Source organism: Astatotilapia calliptera, chromosome 7 (genome assembly GCF_900246225.1).
Source record: "Astatotilapia calliptera chromosome 7, fAstCal1.2, whole genome shotgun sequence".
In the NCBI taxonomy this organism is placed as follows: Eukaryota; Metazoa; Chordata; class Actinopteri; order Cichliformes; family Cichlidae; genus Astatotilapia; species Astatotilapia calliptera.
Window position 1 is genome coordinate 57269603 of NC_039308.1, and position 20197 is coordinate 57289799.

General features: G+C 37.7%; 2 protein-coding genes across 2 annotated transcripts in view; both read right to left on the bottom strand.

The window, feature by feature from the left end:
• The window catches only part of igf1ra (insulin-like growth factor 1a receptor), a 60474-nt gene extending 54598 nt beyond the window's left edge, over positions 1-5876 (bottom strand). The window contains exon 1 of the mRNA XM_026176023.1: positions 4667-5876. Within this exon, the coding sequence (XP_026031808.1) occupies positions 4667-4772 (106 nt within the window). The 5' untranslated portion in view covers positions 4773-5876. The remainder of the gene's footprint in view (positions 1-4666) is intronic.
• Positions 5877-14784: 8908 nt separating this feature from the next.
• On the bottom strand, positions 14785-19580 carry cfap161 (cilia and flagella associated protein 161). Its single transcript, XM_026177087.1, has 8 exons — positions 19339-19580; positions 18610-18699; positions 18305-18522; positions 18132-18213; positions 16512-16547; positions 16211-16333; positions 16026-16099; positions 14785-15717 (listed from the first exon to the last, which is right to left on the bottom strand). The coding sequence occupies exons 1-8, from the start codon at positions 19408-19410 to the stop codon at positions 15522-15524; spliced, it is 891 nt and encodes a 296-aa protein (XP_026032872.1). The 5' UTR covers positions 19411-19580; the 3' UTR covers positions 14785-15521.
• Between the last annotated feature and the right edge of the window lie 617 nt (positions 19581-20197).

Genomic DNA, 20197 nt, shown 5'->3' on the forward strand with positions numbered 1-20197 from the left:
AAGACTCCTCGTCCCTGTGTTTATTTTGAAGCGATTTTAAGGGTCCCGAAAACTCTGTGACCCCTGCAGTTACTGACATAAAGTTGTTGGTGGGCTCTGTGCAAAGTGCAAGCAGGGATGCATAGAACTGTTTCCATTGTGGATTAATCATTAATTATAACACAAAAAGAGGAAGAAGAACGACAGTCTTAAAGGAAATTGTAAAAACAGAGCATGTGGGCAGAAAGAAATGTTTGCAGACTTTAACAGACAACTTAAAACACTCAATTACCAGTCTGCTGACTTCCATTGAATATTCTGCACTTCTTGTTATTTAAAATCTGCATTTTTTTATTCTTATTTGAATTCCAGAAAAAAGCCCATGTTGATCATATCGTGTTAACTACCACTTTTATTAGTGTATATATACTGAGCCTAGGTTAGCTGAGATTTCCTATTTCCCTCTCATTTAAGGCCAATCATAAAGGGTCTGGTTTTATTTTCAAGGGTTGCCTAGCAACCAAAGGCGCTTATAGCAAATGATCAACTTCCTGAAATTGTGTTTTTCCAAAATTATATGAATTCTCAACCAATAAAATCAGTATGATCATTAAAAGGTTCGAACGGTAAAGGAGTTGGCCACTTTGCTGTCCTATCCCCTCACACCTGCCACATCAACTGGCTCTAATCCCCAGCATACTGGAAGTCATCTGACCAGCAGTGTTGTGGACCGTGTCCACTCAGTGGACCTTACTTCAATCACTGTGGCTCAGATTTCACCAAAACCCCAAATGGTAACATTACCCATCACAACAACTCTCAGACAGGCACTCCCCCTCACCCAGAATGAGGGAAGAGGGCAAGAGGTAACAGGCTGTGTTTACATACACACTGCACATGCTCAAAACAGCAATATGAATTTGCAGTGATGTAATTTCTTTAAGGAGGGAGTGTGAAAACCTATAGAGAATTTGAAAACTAAGAAAAATGTCATCCGAAGGATTTTGATTTAATGTCTGGAAAAGATGGATGTAGACAATTTGATGTCACTTCTTGTGATGGAGCTTAGTGCTGACGGCCTCAGCCTTCACCACCTCTGTGGTTTGAAACCAGATGTGACGAGCATGAAAGTTAGACCTGACTACGAAACCGAGGGGAACTGCACACTGATGTGGTAAAGATCACTCAGGCACAGTTGTTTTTGTATTAAAAGACAATGACTTTGAGGTTTCAAGTTCATGTCTCACCTCTTGGCACCTTTTTGGACACTTATTTTGAAGTTACCTAAAGTAATAGTATTTTAAATGTTCACCTGATTTTGCCCCAAAATACAGTTTTAAAAATATATCTTTTTTCATTAGTTCTTTGACTGTCAGCTTCACTCTACAGCCTTCTGGTCTGCTGCATGTATAAAAAAAAAAGACCTACGTAAAGGAATATAAAGTAAAATGCAGTGTTATGATCTTTAGTGTTTAACACTCAACAGATTAATATGAGTATAGAAAAGGCTTCTTGTAGACATTCTGGGATCCTCCGCGCCACGGAGGATAGATCAGCACTCTTTTTAAACAAACAGCTTTCTACTGATAAAGCGAGTGCCATCCATTAGAAGAGCTAACATTTGCAATCATCATCTCGCAAATTGTAAAATACTCTACGGACCATTAAACCGGCAGCCAATGATGATGTATGTGCAGTCGGACGGATACTGCATTTGAGCAAATCCAGTGACATGCCACTTGAAATAAAGTGTTTAATTAAGCATTGTAAACCTCAGCTGGCAGCCTGGAGGAGCGGTAGGCCAGCATTTGACTGCACTCTCACAAACTAGCCCAGTGACACACTTTTACATCCTTACTCAGGGGCACGCCACTGACTCAGGCTGCCACGCTGAGTCCTGCTGCAGTACACACTCGATGCTGCACAATAAACTTGTATGTGTGCACACAACACAGGGCTGTGAACGCTTGTCACACTCTTTTGGTGCAGTGTGACTAGGCATTCCTGCATCCAGTCTCCAGGAAGACCTAAAGGAAGTGGGGGGGCTTTATGTAACCACAAAGTACACCTTAGAGCAGAGTGACAGCAATCATATCTGAGCCACTTACCCCGTCATGACAAAGAGTGCTGAACTTCAAATATGCCATACCCCAAAGGGAAAAGTAGGAGGGGTGCCTGTCAAACACAGTGTTCACTGATGCTTGATTATTTATTCCGTCATTCAGGTTTTTTCCGAAGCAACATGTTCTTTCATAAATAACTGAACAGGAACACTGGTGTACCCGCACGGAACAGGACAGCGGGTGCTTGTACTTACACGACCCCACTTTTGCCAGTGACATATCTATTTATAACTCTAATAGCAGTGGTGCCAAGTGATGAAGTTAAGCGCATCAGTCTGCATACGAGACCGCTCCGTGCGAACAGCACAAGCCAATAAAACAGTTCACAAACTCACTACTATTCCAATCAACAAAACCGAGTCTGTTTCTCTTTCAAGAGTATTTTTGCACAATCTATTTCCAAACACCGAGTCTCTATCGCCCTCACACATTCCCTTTAGACTTTTAGAGACTTGTTTGCTGCGCATTTCGACGCCATGGCATGGAAAGTTTACTGTGGCAAAAGTTAAAAAGTAGTTTAATTGCATTTTATTGGTATGGACAGATTACAGAAATGAAGAGAGCAAAGAAGGTTTTTACCCCCTAGTGGAGCACTGGAAATTCTGTCCCTCTACAACCCGGTGAAGTAAACATCATCCTCGAGTGATACATTTGCATCTCCAATGTTGTCCGCAGCCTTTGTTATGAAATTCTTTGTTCCATGAGTTCTGATGTATTATGCACCACAGAGAGCCGAGATCTGAGGGCAACTGCCTATCTTCCAACCCTCAGATGTGCTTGTGGCCTTCAGAGGGGGAGAACATGACTGTGGTACGACTACCGTGTTACTTTTATTTTTCTTCCATTTCCATATAAACCGAGGTCAGACTATCAGTTTCCTTACTTATCAAGATATAAAGCATATGCAGCGTAGCTGACAAACACATTCAACTCAAGCACAATTGATGGGCTCAAAGCAGAGAGATGCAATTGATGTGAGGCGGGCAAAAGAGCAACTTGTGGTGATGGGTGTGCCAAACAGACTTAATGTATATACGAACAGCAGATCATGATGATATGATAAACTGAAAGTTTTTTTACAATTCAGATTATTGGCGTAAACACCACCAAAGAAATAAAGATTTGAACTAAAGGGGAAAAAATCGAAATGAACTCCATGACTATCTCTGTTTAATCTGGGAAACTTGATGCAAAGTGTCACAAGAAGCTTTACTACAAAAAGCTGGAATGCTTAATCCTCTCTATCATTCAATTTCTTTAGTTTTTCCTTTTTTTTATTTTTCAAAAACTAATTTCTTTGTGCATTTGAAGCAGAAGCTTTTGCCTTTGAAAACCAAGACAATGAGCCATTAGATATAAACACACTCCATACAGCCAGGGACTGGAGAGGGAACCCTCTTTGACCCCCATTGATCAGCTGTTCTATTTTAGCACTGGCAAAAAGCAGCCTTGACTGTGGCAGCTCTCAGTACATTACACAGGATTAGATCAGATTAGATTTATATGTAGATATAAACAAAAACAGTTTTTATTTTATATGATTTATCATCCTATTCTAAATTTAAACCATGAAAACAAACTTTTACATCAATCAAAGGCAACAAAAGTGGGCAGACTCCTGTGAAATCCTGCCATTTATAAAACTGAATACTTGGGAATAAACTGAATACACTGGGTCCTACAAACCCTTTTGATTTTTTTGATTTTTTTTTTAACTTTTCCCCGCCTTTAAGGGTTAATTAGCATTAAGTGCACACATTTTCACGTCATGCCAAAGAAAATTACAACGTTATTTGGATGGTTAGTATAACGTCAGCGGACATTTCTTGCGTTTTACAAAAGAGCACGCTGTTAAGGCTGGATTTATGTGTCTGGCGCTGCTGTATTTCAATACTTTCATTAGTTAACAGTGCACAGATCTATACAAATGTAACAATGTTTCACTTTTTTTATTTTTTTAAATTATATTTAGATATATAGGCACTCTTCTGGCATTTTACATTTTAAGAATCAAGGGATCGCCAGATTTTTTTTAAAAAATAATTGGCTGTTCGTGCGCAGCGACGCCACACTACGAAATGTAAAATGGCCACATGGTCGTAGTAACCTTCAGCTCAGCTCCCTGGCTTCATCCCGTGCTTTCTGGATGTCTAATGTCAAAAATCACACCGGTGTCTGCTTCCATGTCTTTACGCGTTTCTCGATAATCATGACAGTTTCATCAAATAAGACGATATTACGCACAACAGTGACTGTATTTGGTTAAATGCGCGCATCAACTGACGGCAGCTATACCACATGGTCCTCTTCAGATAGCATAAGTAAGGAGCACAAGTCGGTTTTGTCGCATTCCATCGTTTTGTCCAACTACAGGTATTCACTCTGATTATTTTGCAAATAAAAACAATAATTGCAGCTAACGCATATCCTCCACTAGTGGGGAAAAAAGGCGTTTATGCAAGAGGTTAAACTGGGTTACAAAAGCAAATTATGCCTTTAGGCCTATTCCTGCTCAAGCGACATGTTCTTCATAAAAACAATATTGATTAGAACTAAATACTTACTCTCTCCATATGTGGACCATATGCAGATAGTGGAGACAGACAGCATCAGACCCCAAAACAAGATCGGGCCACCCATCGGTGCTTCTGATTTTACGTTCCTGAACATTATTCTCCTCTTCAAGAAAAAATAAAAATAATGAGAGTAAAAAGGAAGTAAAAATATTTAAGTTGTGCACATCAGCTCAATAAATCAGAGCCTTCTCACTAAAAAAAATTTTTAAAAAAGGAGAAAAAGAGAAAACAAGTGCCTCGTAGCCCAAAAGCTTCTGATATCCTGATGCGTGGTCGCTTATCTGTCTGGATTTGCTCTAAACATATATATAAATGTGTACAAAAAATATTTAAACGTTGGGGGGTGGAATACTAAAACACTCTGCTATTTTTGCCAGTCACAGGATGCTTTGACGTTGGCTGGTATGGCACACAAGCCATGATTTTACTGAATAAATGATGGCAATCCCCATCTTCATTCTCCATCTCTTAAAAACAGCATGCGCGTAGCCTACACAGCGCGACCAGGCCCGTTAATACAACAAAAAAAAAAAAAAATCAGACTTAAATCTTAGCAGCCTTTACCACCATAATAAATTAAAGCCAGTGTCGCTCACAAGAATCCCCCGTGTGAATAAGTGTGTGTGAGGAGGTGGTGGGCTGAAAACGCGTACAGATCCACAGGGGTGGTGGCTGTGAGGTTGAAAAATGAATGAAAAACCTGTTTTTCCGTATGCTATTCAAACAGCAGGGTCTATCGACCCCCCCCCAAACCAAGCAGTCCTGGCTCGCAATGAGAAGTTGCTTTAAAAAAAAAAAAAAATCAGCAAATTTTCAGCCCCTCAGCTCCGACTTATCTCCGCCGTCAGTCGGGATTTGCAACTGAAAGAAAATACCAGACTTGTGCCACGCAAGAGAATGGGTCTCCAGCTCTCCGGCTAGACGACCTCGGCTGGAGTGGGGAGGGAGAATATGTCTAAGGAGTTGCTCTCCAAGAGTGTTTCTTGTTTTGCCTTTATAGCTTCGCACAAAAGAGAAAAAGAAAAACTCCCGTCGCGTGTGTATCCACAGGCTGAAATCCCACGGTCCGCCCTCGGTTAAAGCACACTACGGGTCTCCGCCGCTCCTCCGTGGAATCGCTGCTGTAAACAAGAGTCGGCTTCTCTCACACAGAAACACAAAGTGTTACGGATAAGGTGGTCGGGAGCAGGATACAAAAAACGGAGCGGATTTAGACCCGGCGTGTCTCGAACGACGGGGCAACCCAAACAAAACACACACACCCCAGCCGGATGTGAGTGGGAACACTTTTCTGCTGTCCCAGCTTCTAAACTTCATGTCATTGTTGAGAACAGTGACTCCCATGTTATTTAATACACCTTACCCCACAATATGGGCCACTAATTCCGTCATACATTAGCTAATTGTTTAACTACTACTTAATTAAGTATTTCATGTCACTTAGTGGACTCTTTCATATGCGTATCATTAGGTTTAGTCAGATATTTCGTTTCTGCTGTTAGTTAACAACTTAAGCGGTTCATGCGGCTGTTTCAGATCTTAAATATTTAAAAGTGATCATTAAAACCACTAGTCCTACCTTTAGATTACGTTTTTTACAATATTTGAAACATCTGTGGCTCCTCCCACTGGGTTGCTTTGACATTATTTTGGTTAATCCTTAATTTTTCTGATGCTGTCAATTCTTTACATTAAATTGTGTTGTTTGTTTATTTATTTGTCCTTCTTACATATTTCCTGCATCCTGCAGAAGTACTCAGTGGAGTTCTTGTAGAGCTTTAGCTTTTAAAAGAAGCAAACAAATTTTATTACCTTTTCCTGAGTTGATCCTATTTGTATAATTCAAATATCCCAGTCATTTGAATTATATTGGCCACATAAGTGGTTTTCAACCTGAGGGCTGCAGGCAGCTCTCGCCCATCTCACCAGATTTCCAGCACATTATTTTTTTTACTCTTCCAGTAATGAAGACAAATGAGTATCTGTGACATATTTATATAAATTGGGCATTTTGTCTGTGAGTCAATAACTGAAAAGGTGGTTTGTTTTTGAATGCCAGTTAGGTCGTTTTTTGTAATCATTATTTTAAGGTGGTATAGCAATAAATGTTCTTTTGTGTAACAAACTGAAGGTTAGTTCAGTGTAAGAATTTGGCTTTTAGGACAGAGGAACAGGCACAAAGTTATTTTTTTTTTATTGTCAGTTAATGTGTCCTTTGCCTAACAGAGCTTTGAAACATTTATCTCAGTCAAGGTTAAAGAAGTTTTACATTTTGTAAAAAGAATTAGGTGGGATAAAATATAACGTTGTTGGCACACAAATCATGTTATCTGAGATGGATTACTTCAAAGAGTGCACATTGTTGACTGAATAACTTTGTGCTCCAGAGCGAGTCAAAAGATTACAATGTTTACAGTTACAGTGAGAGTTTAGCCCTGAAGAATTTTGCCTTTGTTTTATTATCCAAGTACAGACACATCTTATTTTTCTGTTTAGTTTAAATATGCATACATATCTTACTCCTCTGGATTTGTTCATAATAATTTTTTCAAAAGGTAAGTAAATAAATATTTGTGAATGATGTACTAAATAAATATGTTTTTCTTTGTTGTAGGAGGGAGTGAATAATTGTACTGCATGTTTCACTTCATTTTAGCTGATTAGATTATGTTTGGGTGGTTTCACTGGTTACTAACATCCTCGTAGTTACCCTTTATCACCGTTGGATTTCACTTGTAATAAGAGGTACTGACAGGTGATGAAATTAATTTTTAATACTAGCTATATTTCCTACATATTTTCCTTTATAATATGCATTTTGCTGGGCTAAAAACAAGATCGGCAGGTCTGCTCAATGAAGTGAAATGTGGACTTTAATTTTTTATGGCTTTTAAACTCGTCTTTTCGCAGGTCACTGCAGATTTGTCTAAGATTGAAAGGATCACATTCGAGTAACTCAGCAGACGACTCTTATGTGTGACAATGTTTCATATGGTTCAGAGTAGAAATCTTTTACACTGTTCTGTTCATGAAACTGTCTGATTTAATACACTTTAAGGGTTGCAGGACTTCTGGCATACAGGGGACGACGTTCAGTGTTTTGAAGTCTATTTAGTGCTCAGGAGCTGTACCATAGGTTACGCTGCGCACTATCGTCACGGGTAGGGTAAAAAGTAAAATCCGACATGGACATGTAGTCAAGCGGGGACTTGAGTTGTGCTTTTATCTTTCATTCAGCCAATACACGCAGCAGACAACACGCTGTGCAAGGAGCGTGGTTATCGATCCATACCGCACAGCATCCCCTAACTGGGAACATGTGAGCCTAACTAAGGTTAACTCCAGCGGATATTTGTAATTAGTTTTCATTTTGAATGAAAGCGGGTTGTCTTTTATCTCCTTGTTCCTTTACATTTTGATTTACGAACGAAATTAACGATGTCGTTGCAATAAATACTATGAGCTATGAATTATAAACAGCAGCATCACTGATCTTTATTTGGGAAAAGGAACTGCTGACTTATGCTTGCTTCTCATTGTATTTTCAAATAAAGCTACATGTATTATAGTAATGGAGTCCTTTAGTTGCGTAAATATGTGATATGATATGAAAATTAGCAAAAACATATTACAAAAACAATAATAATTTAAAAAAAAAACCTCACATATGCTTGACAATCGTAAAATTCCGGACATGTACTGCAATGTTTTCTAATGAGAAGCGGCGCAGTTTTTTTCAGTTACCGTATGGTGCTGTGGTTGCTGAAAAGGGTGTTTAGTTGTCGCCCTCTGCTGGAGAAACGTGCGTATTATATTAAAATTATTGTGGAGAAACTAAGTATGCTTGTTCCTCTGCTTGGTAGCGTAGATCAACTCGGTGTATTTAGGCATGTAGATGTCATGAAGACGACCTGCTGATGTTGAAACCAGCCATCAGAACAGGGAAGAAAGGTGATTTAAGTGACTTTGAATTTGTTGGTGCTGGTCTGAGTACTAAGGAAACTGCTTATCCAATTGGATTTTCCCACATAGTCATCTCTGGTGTTTATGGAGAATGGTTAAAATGAGAAAACATCCAGACAGCGACAGTTCTCTGTTCTCCGTGTGAAAATGCCAGAGGTTTAACTAGAACAGCCAGATTGCTTTGATTTGATAGTAAATCAACAGGTGGTAGTGTAGTAATAGTGGATTAAAAGTTAATGGGCACATTTTAAACCCTTTAGTGCTATGTGAGAATTGTTCAAATGCCAAAGCCTACCTGAGTATTGTTGCTGACCATGTCCATCCCTTTATGACTGCAGTGTCTTTATCTTCTGATGGTTGCTTCCAGGAGGATACCACGCCATACTACAATCTCTAATCATCTCAAACTGCTTTCTGGAACATAACAATCCACCAAATTGAAAAGCACCTTTGGGATGTGGTGGAAAGTTGAAAAGGGAAAGTTACGTCATGGATGTGGAACCGACAAATCTGCAGCAACAATGTGATGCTGTCATGTGAATATGGACCAAAATCTCTGAAGAATGTTTCCACTGTCTTGTTGAATCTATGCCATGAGGAATAAAGGCAGTTCTCAAGGCAAAAGCAGGTCTAACCAGGCATCAGGAAGGTGTACCTATAAAATGTCTGGTCTACAATTCTCTATTGACAATTAGGTTTTCCTCAAAGAAGACTCATTTCTTCATTGCCTGTTTCTGTTTTCTCCCCAAACACTCCCAAAAGAATCAGAGCACTGAGGAATTACTTGTTGATAGAAACCCAGCTCCAAAATTGTGATGTTTAAAGTGTCTTTTAACATAAGAAAGCAAGTACAGAGTTTTTAGAACATAAGAAGATACCATGAAGTTTCAACATCAGCTTGTACGCAACTAGACCTGTAAAAAGTCAGCTGTAAACATGTCAAAGGATACTGGTCGTTACAAGCCATGTGGCGAACTAATGATGATATTACAGCCCACAAAGGTTTTTGAGGCTGTATGGGAAGCCATCATTAGTAACCTATTATGCATTGCACATGGATTATAATATGGGCTATAGAATTTTAGTCACATTACTGCATTACACACGTTGCCACAAATTGAACATAAAATATAAATGACAGCATGTCATCAGCCCATTTTCCCGCATCCTCCAACTTAAGCTTTCCTATCCATCCATTTGTTACCATTTTATTTTTCTGTTTTTGTAACAGCATGCACATATATTTTTAATCAAAATTATATTATTAAAACTAAAATTATTATTGTTCTTCTCTGGGAATTTTCCATTTTTTCAGTTTTACCAAAAAAAAATAGCAAAGCACATTATGATTTTTTAAAACTATATTAGTGAATATTTTTCAGTATTTTTTGAAACCCACGAAATAAAACACACCACAGCAGGAAGCAAAAGTGTCGCAGTGCTGAAATGGTTCCAGCATGGTGATGCAAAAAAACAATCCACCTTAAAAAAAAGTGCACAAAGTAAATGTAACATCAATGCAAAAGAGACATTCTGATTTAGACAATGTAAGTAAAGGACCATACGCTGGATAAGTGATGTGAAAAATGGTTACAGGTTACATTGAAAATTTTTTTTAAAATCCAACTAAATGCTATATTGACATTTAAACTTCCTTATATTTTGCCAGTATTTCTGATAATCGGTGTACCACTGCATAGGTCACACATTAAATACACTGCACTGAAATCAAGTGAACTATCGCTATAGACTAATTTCAGTCCTTTAGCTCTAGAACAAAAAGACAATCTGTTTTATTTTTTGCTTTTTTTAGAGTCCTGACAATTCACTTGTTGTTACAGAAACATTTGACTGTGCAACAATATAAATCTAGCTTTGTAAAAAGTGAGACCTGCACAACAGATTAAATGTGCCATTTAAAGGAGCAGTGTGTAGAATTTTAGTGACATCTGGTGATGAGGTCGGCATTACAACCAACTGAGCAGCCCTCACTTTAGCTACCAAAGCATCTTTTCAAGCATGCAGTAAAAAATAAAGTGGCTGCAAAGCCTTAAAAAATGTTGTTACTTACCCACATCCCCTGGATTTATCCAGAGAAAGTAACATCACAGCAAGCCCTGCTAAAGTTGTAACAAATGCAAAAGACTCTCTCTAGAGCCAGTGTTATTATTATTATCCCTCTAAGTCTGAACTAGGGCTCCTAATGATTAGGCTAGTAAATTTATAGTTTTGGCCTCAATGCCCTACCTCACTATTGTTCTTCTAGACAGGTGTCAAATATTTTAGTTTGTCGGTGCATTAAAACTTATAGTACTTAGACTAGATCCAGAGTTACAGGGTAGTCATGAATCTGAAAAATCAAGTCTATCTTTTGCAACCCATTTGGCATCTGCTACAACCAGATCTTTTTAGTGAAAGGTACACGGTGGCCTAAAAATACATACCCAAACCAAAATAACTACTACAAACGACCCTTGTTTAACTGGCAACATTATGTTTTTTCTCCCTCGATGGGAGGGAGTAATTGGTCTGTCTGTCTTTTCAATTTTTGTGTGATGTTAGATACCGATTACAGCTCGAGCTGATTTAATTTTGGTAAAAATCAAGGTCATATCAAATGTGAAAATCATAAAAACTTTATATCACTCACAGTTTCTTTTGTAGATTAAATTTAGACAACAATAAACTACACCTTAGTGGACATGAGTACCTAGGTTGACCTACCTATTTGACCTTGACCTTAATTGTTAGCACCCAGGGTCAAAGTTGACCTCAAAAAACAATTTCAAGAAACTTTCATGTGAAAAGGCATAGAGAGAGACGAACAACTACACTATTTTTCAATATGGCGCCATACAACGTCGCGATGACATAATCATATTGTAATAAAAACAGATAGAGATAAGCATGTTGTAATAAAAACACCATAAAACCGTTTTAGGACAGCCCTTGCCCTTCAGGAGGCGCTGCGTTCTTTCAGTGCTATTGTTTCAGGTATAATGTAAGCTTGCCTACACACACATCCCTGGAAACCTGAGTATGTGAGGCTGACAATGGCCCTCAAACTCAGAACAAGAAAAACTTGTCAGATGCTTTATAGTAGCAGCATAATAATAATACTTGTGCACTGACCATCACCCTTCTGGCTTACAGTTTCAGCTACTCACTTGCTTCACGCTCCAACCCGTGTTGCTAAACGAGAAGTAGAGAAAATAAACAAGTTGACAAAGACACAGTCAAACACGTGGAGAGCAGGAAAGAACACATACTGAAAGCAATAATGATCAATCAGTTCAAAAGTTCTACCTGTCAGGGTAGGAACCCCCACCAGAATACTGATTTTCTGGCTGCCAACAATGGTAACTTTGTTCTTGTTGCCATCACATGTCTTCTGCACTTTCTTTGATTTCGGTGACCAGGATGAGAATATTTTTAAAAAACACACAACAGCCACCAGTCCAGGTACATCCACTGCTATGACTGTCTGGTTACACAGTCAATCTAAATTCTGTCAATGACATAAAAAACACAATAAATACAAATAAGGAGGACGAAACGCTTATGTTACTGTTCTTAATGAGTTGAGCAGCTGTCTACAATTTGTATAATTAAAAAATAATATAATTATAAAATTTGTATAAAGTTACGAGCCTATTTCAGGCAACTACTTGTCAACTTGACCCTGACACACTGTGACTGGATAAGACTACTGTTGTTAACTTACGATGCTAGCTCCTGGAGGTCATTTTTACAAACCTATCCATGTTTCCCATACTTCCTGCTTCTGACTGCACCACATAAATATATACATATTATACAATAATATTTCTTATATAAATAATACAAAAAAACTGACTAAACAGGTTTTCTTGTCCAGGAAAAATTATATGACTTTTTTTGAAGAATCAAAATTTTAAACCACCTTAGGAGTGGAGTGGGGTGGGTGGGTTAACTGTGAAGTTAAACGTTAACATGACTTCAGACTGGTTCCAGTAATTTTCCAGCAGGATAGAGTCATTCTTTGTCTGGATAGTTTCCCCAGGAGTGGGAGGGCACAGAGACTGCATATCTATATTGGCACATAAACCACAATCCAGCTGCTTTATTGAAAGTTTTTCAAACCCATTTATTGTTGGCTTACTGAAATAAACAACATAGATGCTAGTTACAGTGAACAAGGTTCTTAGAAAGCAGATTTTTTATTTTACCGGCCAAGCCACAGCATTCACCCTGCTGCCATCTGGCAAGTATTACAGAAGTACTGACTGCTGCTCCAGCAGACTTTAGGTCAGTTCATTTCCTCAGACCACTCACTTCATCCTCCGTCAACATGTATAAAAGTATTTTTGTTGTTGTTGTTATATTTACAGCAAAATCATTATTTTTTATTTATTTTTTGTTAGTAATATAAAGGCACTACATCATTTCAATGTGTAATTTATTACATAAATTACACATTAACTGCAGAAAACAAATAGTGTGATTGATCGTGTATTTTATGGTTTTAGTGTGTTAATGATAAGCATTTGCCTTGCATGTGCTTACTGGTTATCAAGAGCTGGTCTAATGTGGACTCTGACCATGAACTGGCCATGGAAGATGATGTTACAGCAAGCGGCTGTAAAACAAACCGCTGTAAGCTCTCATTCCTCTCAGTATCTACTGCACTATTGAAAAAAAAACTTAATTTAAGACGTAATTTAAAAGCTCCGGAGCCACATCATCGTGTACTTGAATGTTTTCTGGAACTGTATATGGCAAATAAATGTTTATTAATTAATTAATTAATTAACTACTAATGTATTGATCTGTGGTGCTGTTTTTATTATGAAAATAAACCACTCTTCAGACAAACTAAAATCAACCATGCTGACATTACAGATCTTCTAGTATCTCGATTCTCTCTTTCACCACTGCTGCAGACGCCAAAAATATTACAGTTAACTGTCTTTCCCTGTGGTTGGCTTACCTCTCTGCAGTGGAGAAGTTCTTCAGAACCACCATGTGCAGTAAGGGCTTCTCCCTTTGTCTCTGAGTCACGCTCAGTGTGGCTCAATCACCTGGCAGGTGCAGCAACACAGTCCGTTTCAGACGAATGACACTTAAATGAAAAGCATAATAGCAGCAAACATGTTCAAACGCTGCTGTGAAACAACACATAAGGGAAAAAAACATCAATGATGTAGCTACATAAAACCTTTTAAACTCTGAGCGGGATCATTATATGTATTTCACTGCATATAATTAGAAGAAACATGATGCTGCACATTACGACCAAAACCAGGAGAAAACAAACACGTCTCATTGTGATGTTTGTTTGTTTTGCTTCAGCGATGGTAACTTAAATGCAAGCTCAGATAAAACAAAAAACTGAGGTCTAAGCCATGCACTTGGAAGTCTGGTTTACTGATAATGCTTCCAAAACCTCTGCCCCACAATTGAGGTCATGAAGACAAAAGAAAAAATTTAAACCGAAACCTAATCCCGCAGACATCTCAGAGAACAGAGGTCTGTTTTTAATATTCGTTGTTCTCTAAAGCCATCCCTCAGAGTCGTTCCTGCAGTGAGATAGACTTAAACTTCCAAGGGGTAGACTAGCTGTCTCTCCTATCACACACACAACTGGGATATTGGCTCTTCTTGGAAGGTTCTTCTGGGATCGTCTCCTTCTTGCTGTTTATTTTTCCCCAATTGCCAAAAAAAAAATTGAGAGAACAATAATGTTTTGTAAATTTTTCTTTTCAATTTTCTTTTACAGAACATTACTTTGTATTGCAGTTTCAGTTAAATAGAAGACTTAAATCATTTTTGCTTTACATTATTTACAAAGTCACAGCTTTTTTGCAGATGAGGGTTGCATCTTTGGACGTTCCTGAATTTATAAGCAGTATAGATCGATATTCCTCAGTTAACTTCCAATGATTACTTCCTTCAAACCATCAACTCTATTAGACCCCTTTTGATAAGACTGTTTAAAAAGTCCCACAATTAACTAATGTATCGATCTTAAATATGATAAATCTATCTTTATTACTAGGGTACCTACCACAGGCTTTTAAGATAAGTTAAGATAAGTTTACTATTACTTAAAAAGCCTCTACTTGGCCCAGCTGTCTTAGCAAATTATTGACCAAACTCCAACCTTCTTTTTACTTTAGTTTATTTAGCAAATTCTAGTCAGTGCAGAAACGGCACTGGTGAAGGTTATGAATGATCTACTTATGCCTGCTGACAGTTGATTAATCTCTGTGTTTGTCCTGCTAGACCTCAGTGCGGCATTTGATACTGTAGACCACAATATTTTACTGCAAACATTAGAACATTTTGTAATTATTAAAGGTACTGTGCTGCAGTGTTTTGAATCATATCTGCGAAACAGATTTCCATTTCCTCATGAAAATGGGGAGTGTTTTCTATACAGAGCTCCACAGGGAACCGTGCTGGGACCAGTTCTATTTACTTTATACAGCCTTCCCTCGAATAACTTTCTGTTATTTGCATCACAGTCTTCTGATGCTAACTGAACTGACTATTTATGCACAATAAAAAAAACCATTAAAAAAACAATCAAATACAAGTTCCAGCTGTATAATAATCATCCACATAATAAACAGTGTTAATTATTAATATTTTAACATCAGCTGCAACTTTGTTATAGCTTTCCAGATAATGTTCATAGATGGTTTACAAACTAGTTATTAACAAATTCATGAACATTGCTGTCAAATTATTACTTATTACTTCTAGTAAAACACACTTAACAGTTGGTGGTTATGTGTTACTGATTTTTGCACTAGAATCTTCCTGCATTACAAGTGATGACCTAACCAGAAAAAAAAAACCTTTATTACAATACATTTTAGCATAAAAACAGATGGTGTTAAACACTAGGGTTAGCTTCTGAGAACGCCTCAAGTTCTGTTTTTTTAGCCATCAACTGTGGTTGTTTGAAAAGTACAAGTCCGTCCCCTGCAGGATCAGCGGTGCAGAGTATCCAGTGATTGTTGTCCTGTTCAGCTTTATGGGAATCCAAGAACGTGTGAGCCGTCAGCTCATACTCCTTGCCGTACATGGTCCTGCAAGGACACAACTGTTATGCACAAATGAATTCACATCTTGGTGGTCATTATTAAGGACACAACAGATGGTTGCTTTCACATGTTCTTATAGCGGCTGTGGAGCTGATTAGCTAATTGGACCTGAGTAGCAGTGCAATTTTAATGTCATTGTAGCAAAAATGTACTGTTTTCTTCTTTACTTGCTCCTTATGTATCCTAGAGTATTGTTTGTTATTGCTAATGTGCTAACAGACATCTAAGCTGATATCATAAATGCCCAACACAACTGGTTTGGAGTTACATTTGAAAAGAAAATTGAAAAATACCAGAGGACTTGATCACCCAGAACAGCAAGAGCCTGGTTTGTTTTGCAATGTACAATCAGCACCTTCACATTAGCCTAAAAAAGCATAGACAAAACACAATTCTTAATGGCAGTGAAAGGAACATAATGCATTTATAACACTGATGCTGCAGCAGGTGTAACCAGGAAGATACAGTAAACACTTACAGGAACTGGCAGACCCTCATATTCAAGTCTTTCCTGGGGGTCAAAGTAAACTATCTTCCACCATGACAGAAAGGAATCGCTGTCTTCCAGGCTTACTTCTTGGAGGCGAGACTTTTTTGCACACTTTTAGGTCAAAATATATGATAATAGTAAAAATTCTCACAAAAAGGGGGAACATAATTATGTCATCTTGCACTAAAGTATGTACAGTATGTACAAATGCACAATTTTTCCATTAATTTTTCATTTAAAGCATTGTCACAGTTATTTTTGCTGTAATTAATGTTAAAACTTAACTTACCTTTTGAAAACTTTGCAGGTCACTCGTCAAGTAAAGCTGAGGGAAAGAAAGGGAAAGAATACATGTAAATACAAGAAGCAATCATTCAAATTGTACATACATCCCATGTGTATATGAGACCCTGCTTTGATTCATGTTGTAACATTAGTTATGGTACTTCCATGTGTTTGTGGTTTTCCTTTCCTGTGCGTTTTCTGTTCACCCTGTCTATAGCTTGCTGTTTTTCTGCATCTGTTCTTTGTTCTGCTTTAAATTTTCCTCTTTCATTTTGAGCGTTATTCCCTTGTACTTTTTCATCCCTTCTGGGCTATTTTACTTCATTATCATCTTGAATGACTTTACCTGTGTCTCATTTATTCATCTTCCCATGTGCATTTAGTGTGTGTCTGCCCTTAGGCTTTGCTGGTTCATTATGTCGTGCCTCCTGTGAACCTTTCTCTATTTTGATTTTTGTTTTCTTGACAGGATATTGGATATCTACATTTAGACATAAGAAAAAAGCATGGCATGTTAAAAGTTCATTTAAAAAAGACTATAGCAACCTAGAAGCCATTTAAATCTTGCATTAAAAAAGGGGATTTATGGATGGCTAGATAATCCTGAGAAATATCTGTATGCAAGGGAGAAAGTCGAACACTCTCAGAAAGCAGTGAATTAAAAACCAACATGACTTCATATCTGACATTAATGCATGGCCTTAACCCAGTAAACACAGTTTGTTGCTATCGCCACAAATTCAAATTAAAACTCTCCTAAGGTAATGAAAAAAGCATAGTATAAAAAGCCAATGTGTTCTTTGGGACCTAACTCTTTAGAGATGGACTGAGGTGATGTGCAAAAACTATTTGAACCATCACAGTTTGAAATTGTTTTTCATCCTCTGGGATAAAGAAAAGAGGGACTGTTTCAATTTTTTTCAGCTTTCACTTTAAAAGCAAGAACCCACAGTAGTATAAGAGCGTGTAGTGTGTCAAGTGACCTACAAGGGTCCAGGTGCCAAACTAGCTTGACTATAGTCCACACCTGTCACAAATGGATCACACTGTGTTAAAAAGAACGCAACTTAGTGGTAATTGTTTTTTTCTTAGAAAGATAATAATTTAACCTTCCAGTAATTGGCACACTGACAAGATCAGGTTTTTAAAGGTAATGTCATAACTTATATAAAGCTACTAAAATACTATAATAAACAGACTATTCATACATATTGGCTCATTTGTACAGGCCATCCTTTCTGGTATTACACTTCAACACTGTATCTACTACCAGTAATAAACACCTTAATAAATCCTCTAAACTCAACACATCTAGTTTAGATCAGTCCAAAGACATAACTGAAAAAACAGTGTTATATAATAATCAGTGCTTAAAAGACTTATATCCTCCTCTCATACCAAGAACACAACTGAAATAACTGACAATAACTGTAACAAACATACTAAAGGATTTTTATGTGGAAAATCACTGGAATGCCCATTCAAGATACTCTTTGTATTCAACATGTAATTAAAATGTGTATTGTGTGTGTGTGTGTGTGTGTGTGCGTGCGTGCGTGCGTGCGTGCGTGTGTGTGTGTGTGTGTGTGTGTGTGCGTGTGTGTGTGTGTGTGTGTTCACTTACTCCCCTGGCAAAGCCACTTGTTGTCTTTAAGGCAAAACTTTGCTCAAAATGAAGAGTGGATCCCTCAGGACTGCCATCTACACTGATGTCACACAAGCAGATGTTGCAGATTTAAATCAGGGTGTTGCTATAAGTATTAAAATTTATGTTAATGTAAATTTGAGGGTGTTTACCTGGTAATGACGAAAGCTGTGCGTGTGCACGGCTGGACACTCCTGACAGCGCTGACTGCACACGGAGCTTGAATGCTGGGAGAAGGAATCTTTGTTAAGCTGTTAACATCAGCATTGATGCTCACTGCACTGCACTCCCTGTTTCCTCCTCCCATGTTCACTAACATCACAATATCACCAAAGTGCAGAGTGCCATCATTTGTCACGGAGAATTTCACCTACACAAACAGATAAAGTCCCTTATTAGCACATTGCCAGTGTGATTGGTTTCAACAAGTATTTTATTAGGTTAAAACCCATTTTACCGGTTTTAAAATGTTCTCTTTGAGGAAGTCCATTTTCTGGCCAGCAAGCTCACCCCTCTCTTTTTTCTCCAGATGTTCTTTTACTTCATCCTGGAGAAAAAAAATAAGACATCAAGTAAGTACTCTTTAACACAGTTTTCTTTTCAGTCCCACCACTACTAGTTACTGTAGCAAGTAAAGCAAATCAATTACTTAAAAACATTTACAGTAGCATTAAACCATTATTACAAAAATTATTTGTAATCTCCCCAATTCAGTATTTCAGGATTATATCTAGCTGCGTGACATTTTGCGTTTGTTTTTGTCTCTGTGCAGTTGAACCCTGAAAACTTTACCCCAATAGCTATATCAACGTATTTTTGTGTTGCCTACAACTCATAAAACGTCTAGCACTGAATACTTTCTTTAGGTGTGAAAACAGGACTATAAACAGTCAGATGTAAAGTACATTTCGAAGAATATGGGAATATTTTGACCATGAATTGTAAAAGGCTAAATGTTTATTAAAAAATTCCAAAAATTAGCAGACTATTTGTTATTATTTATTAGATCGATGCCCAGTTCGCAGTAAGTCTGTGTTAACTAGAACCTCGTAACCCCGAATCAAATTCACTTCCTAAACATATATAATAACACTGAATTACTACCAGTGCTATTTTCAACCCATTGCTGGTTGAAACATTAAATGTTCCAGTAGTTTTTTTTCTCTCTCTCTCTTTTTAAACAAACCTCTTTTAAGCGCTGCTCTTCAAACCAGTTTCCCATTTTCACAGGTGTGCGGTAAGTTCTTATATGTGCCATTTTTCACTCAGGCAAAACTGCGAGTACATGCCGGAAAGTTTAACAAGTTTAGCTGCTTTAGCTATTTTAGCTTGGTTTGTGATGTAAGTCTCTATGGTAACGGTGTACTCGTCAGTTCTCGCTGATCGTCGCGAGACGTCGAGGTTGTAATTAGAAACAAAACAACTGCAGTGTAGTACATTCATACAGCCATATATTTGTGTTGTGGCTTTTTAATCCGCTTTAATCTTGCTTGATTTGATTTTTTTTTAAAGTTTTTTTGCTCTATAGAGCAATTGTATTGTTTTTGTGTGTTTTTTTGAGCTGTTTTTTTTATTTTATTTTAATGGTATTGACTTGAGCCACTTTATTGGTAATTGTATGTGCTTTTTTCTGTTTTGGCAACTGTAATTTATTTGCAACATTTATAAAGTATATCTTATTTTAAAAGGTTCATGGTTTATAATTTGTCCTATTTGAAATAGAATAACCCATGTATGTGAGATCTAAAAGTCATATTGTCATATCATATCAGCCGCTCACTTTGGAAGTCATCACAGCGGATCATCTGCCTCTGTCTCACTCTACCCCAGGCATCCTCTTTTATTACACCAACCCTCTGCATGTCCTCCTTCACTACATCCAGAAATCTTCTTTGTGGTCTTCCTCTTTTCTTCCTACCTGGCAGCTCCATATTCAACATCATTTGTCCAGTATATTCACTCTCTCCCCTCTGCACATGTCCAAACTATCTCAGCTACGCCTCTCCAGCGTGACCTGTCTCTCTGATACATTTTCATATTTGTCT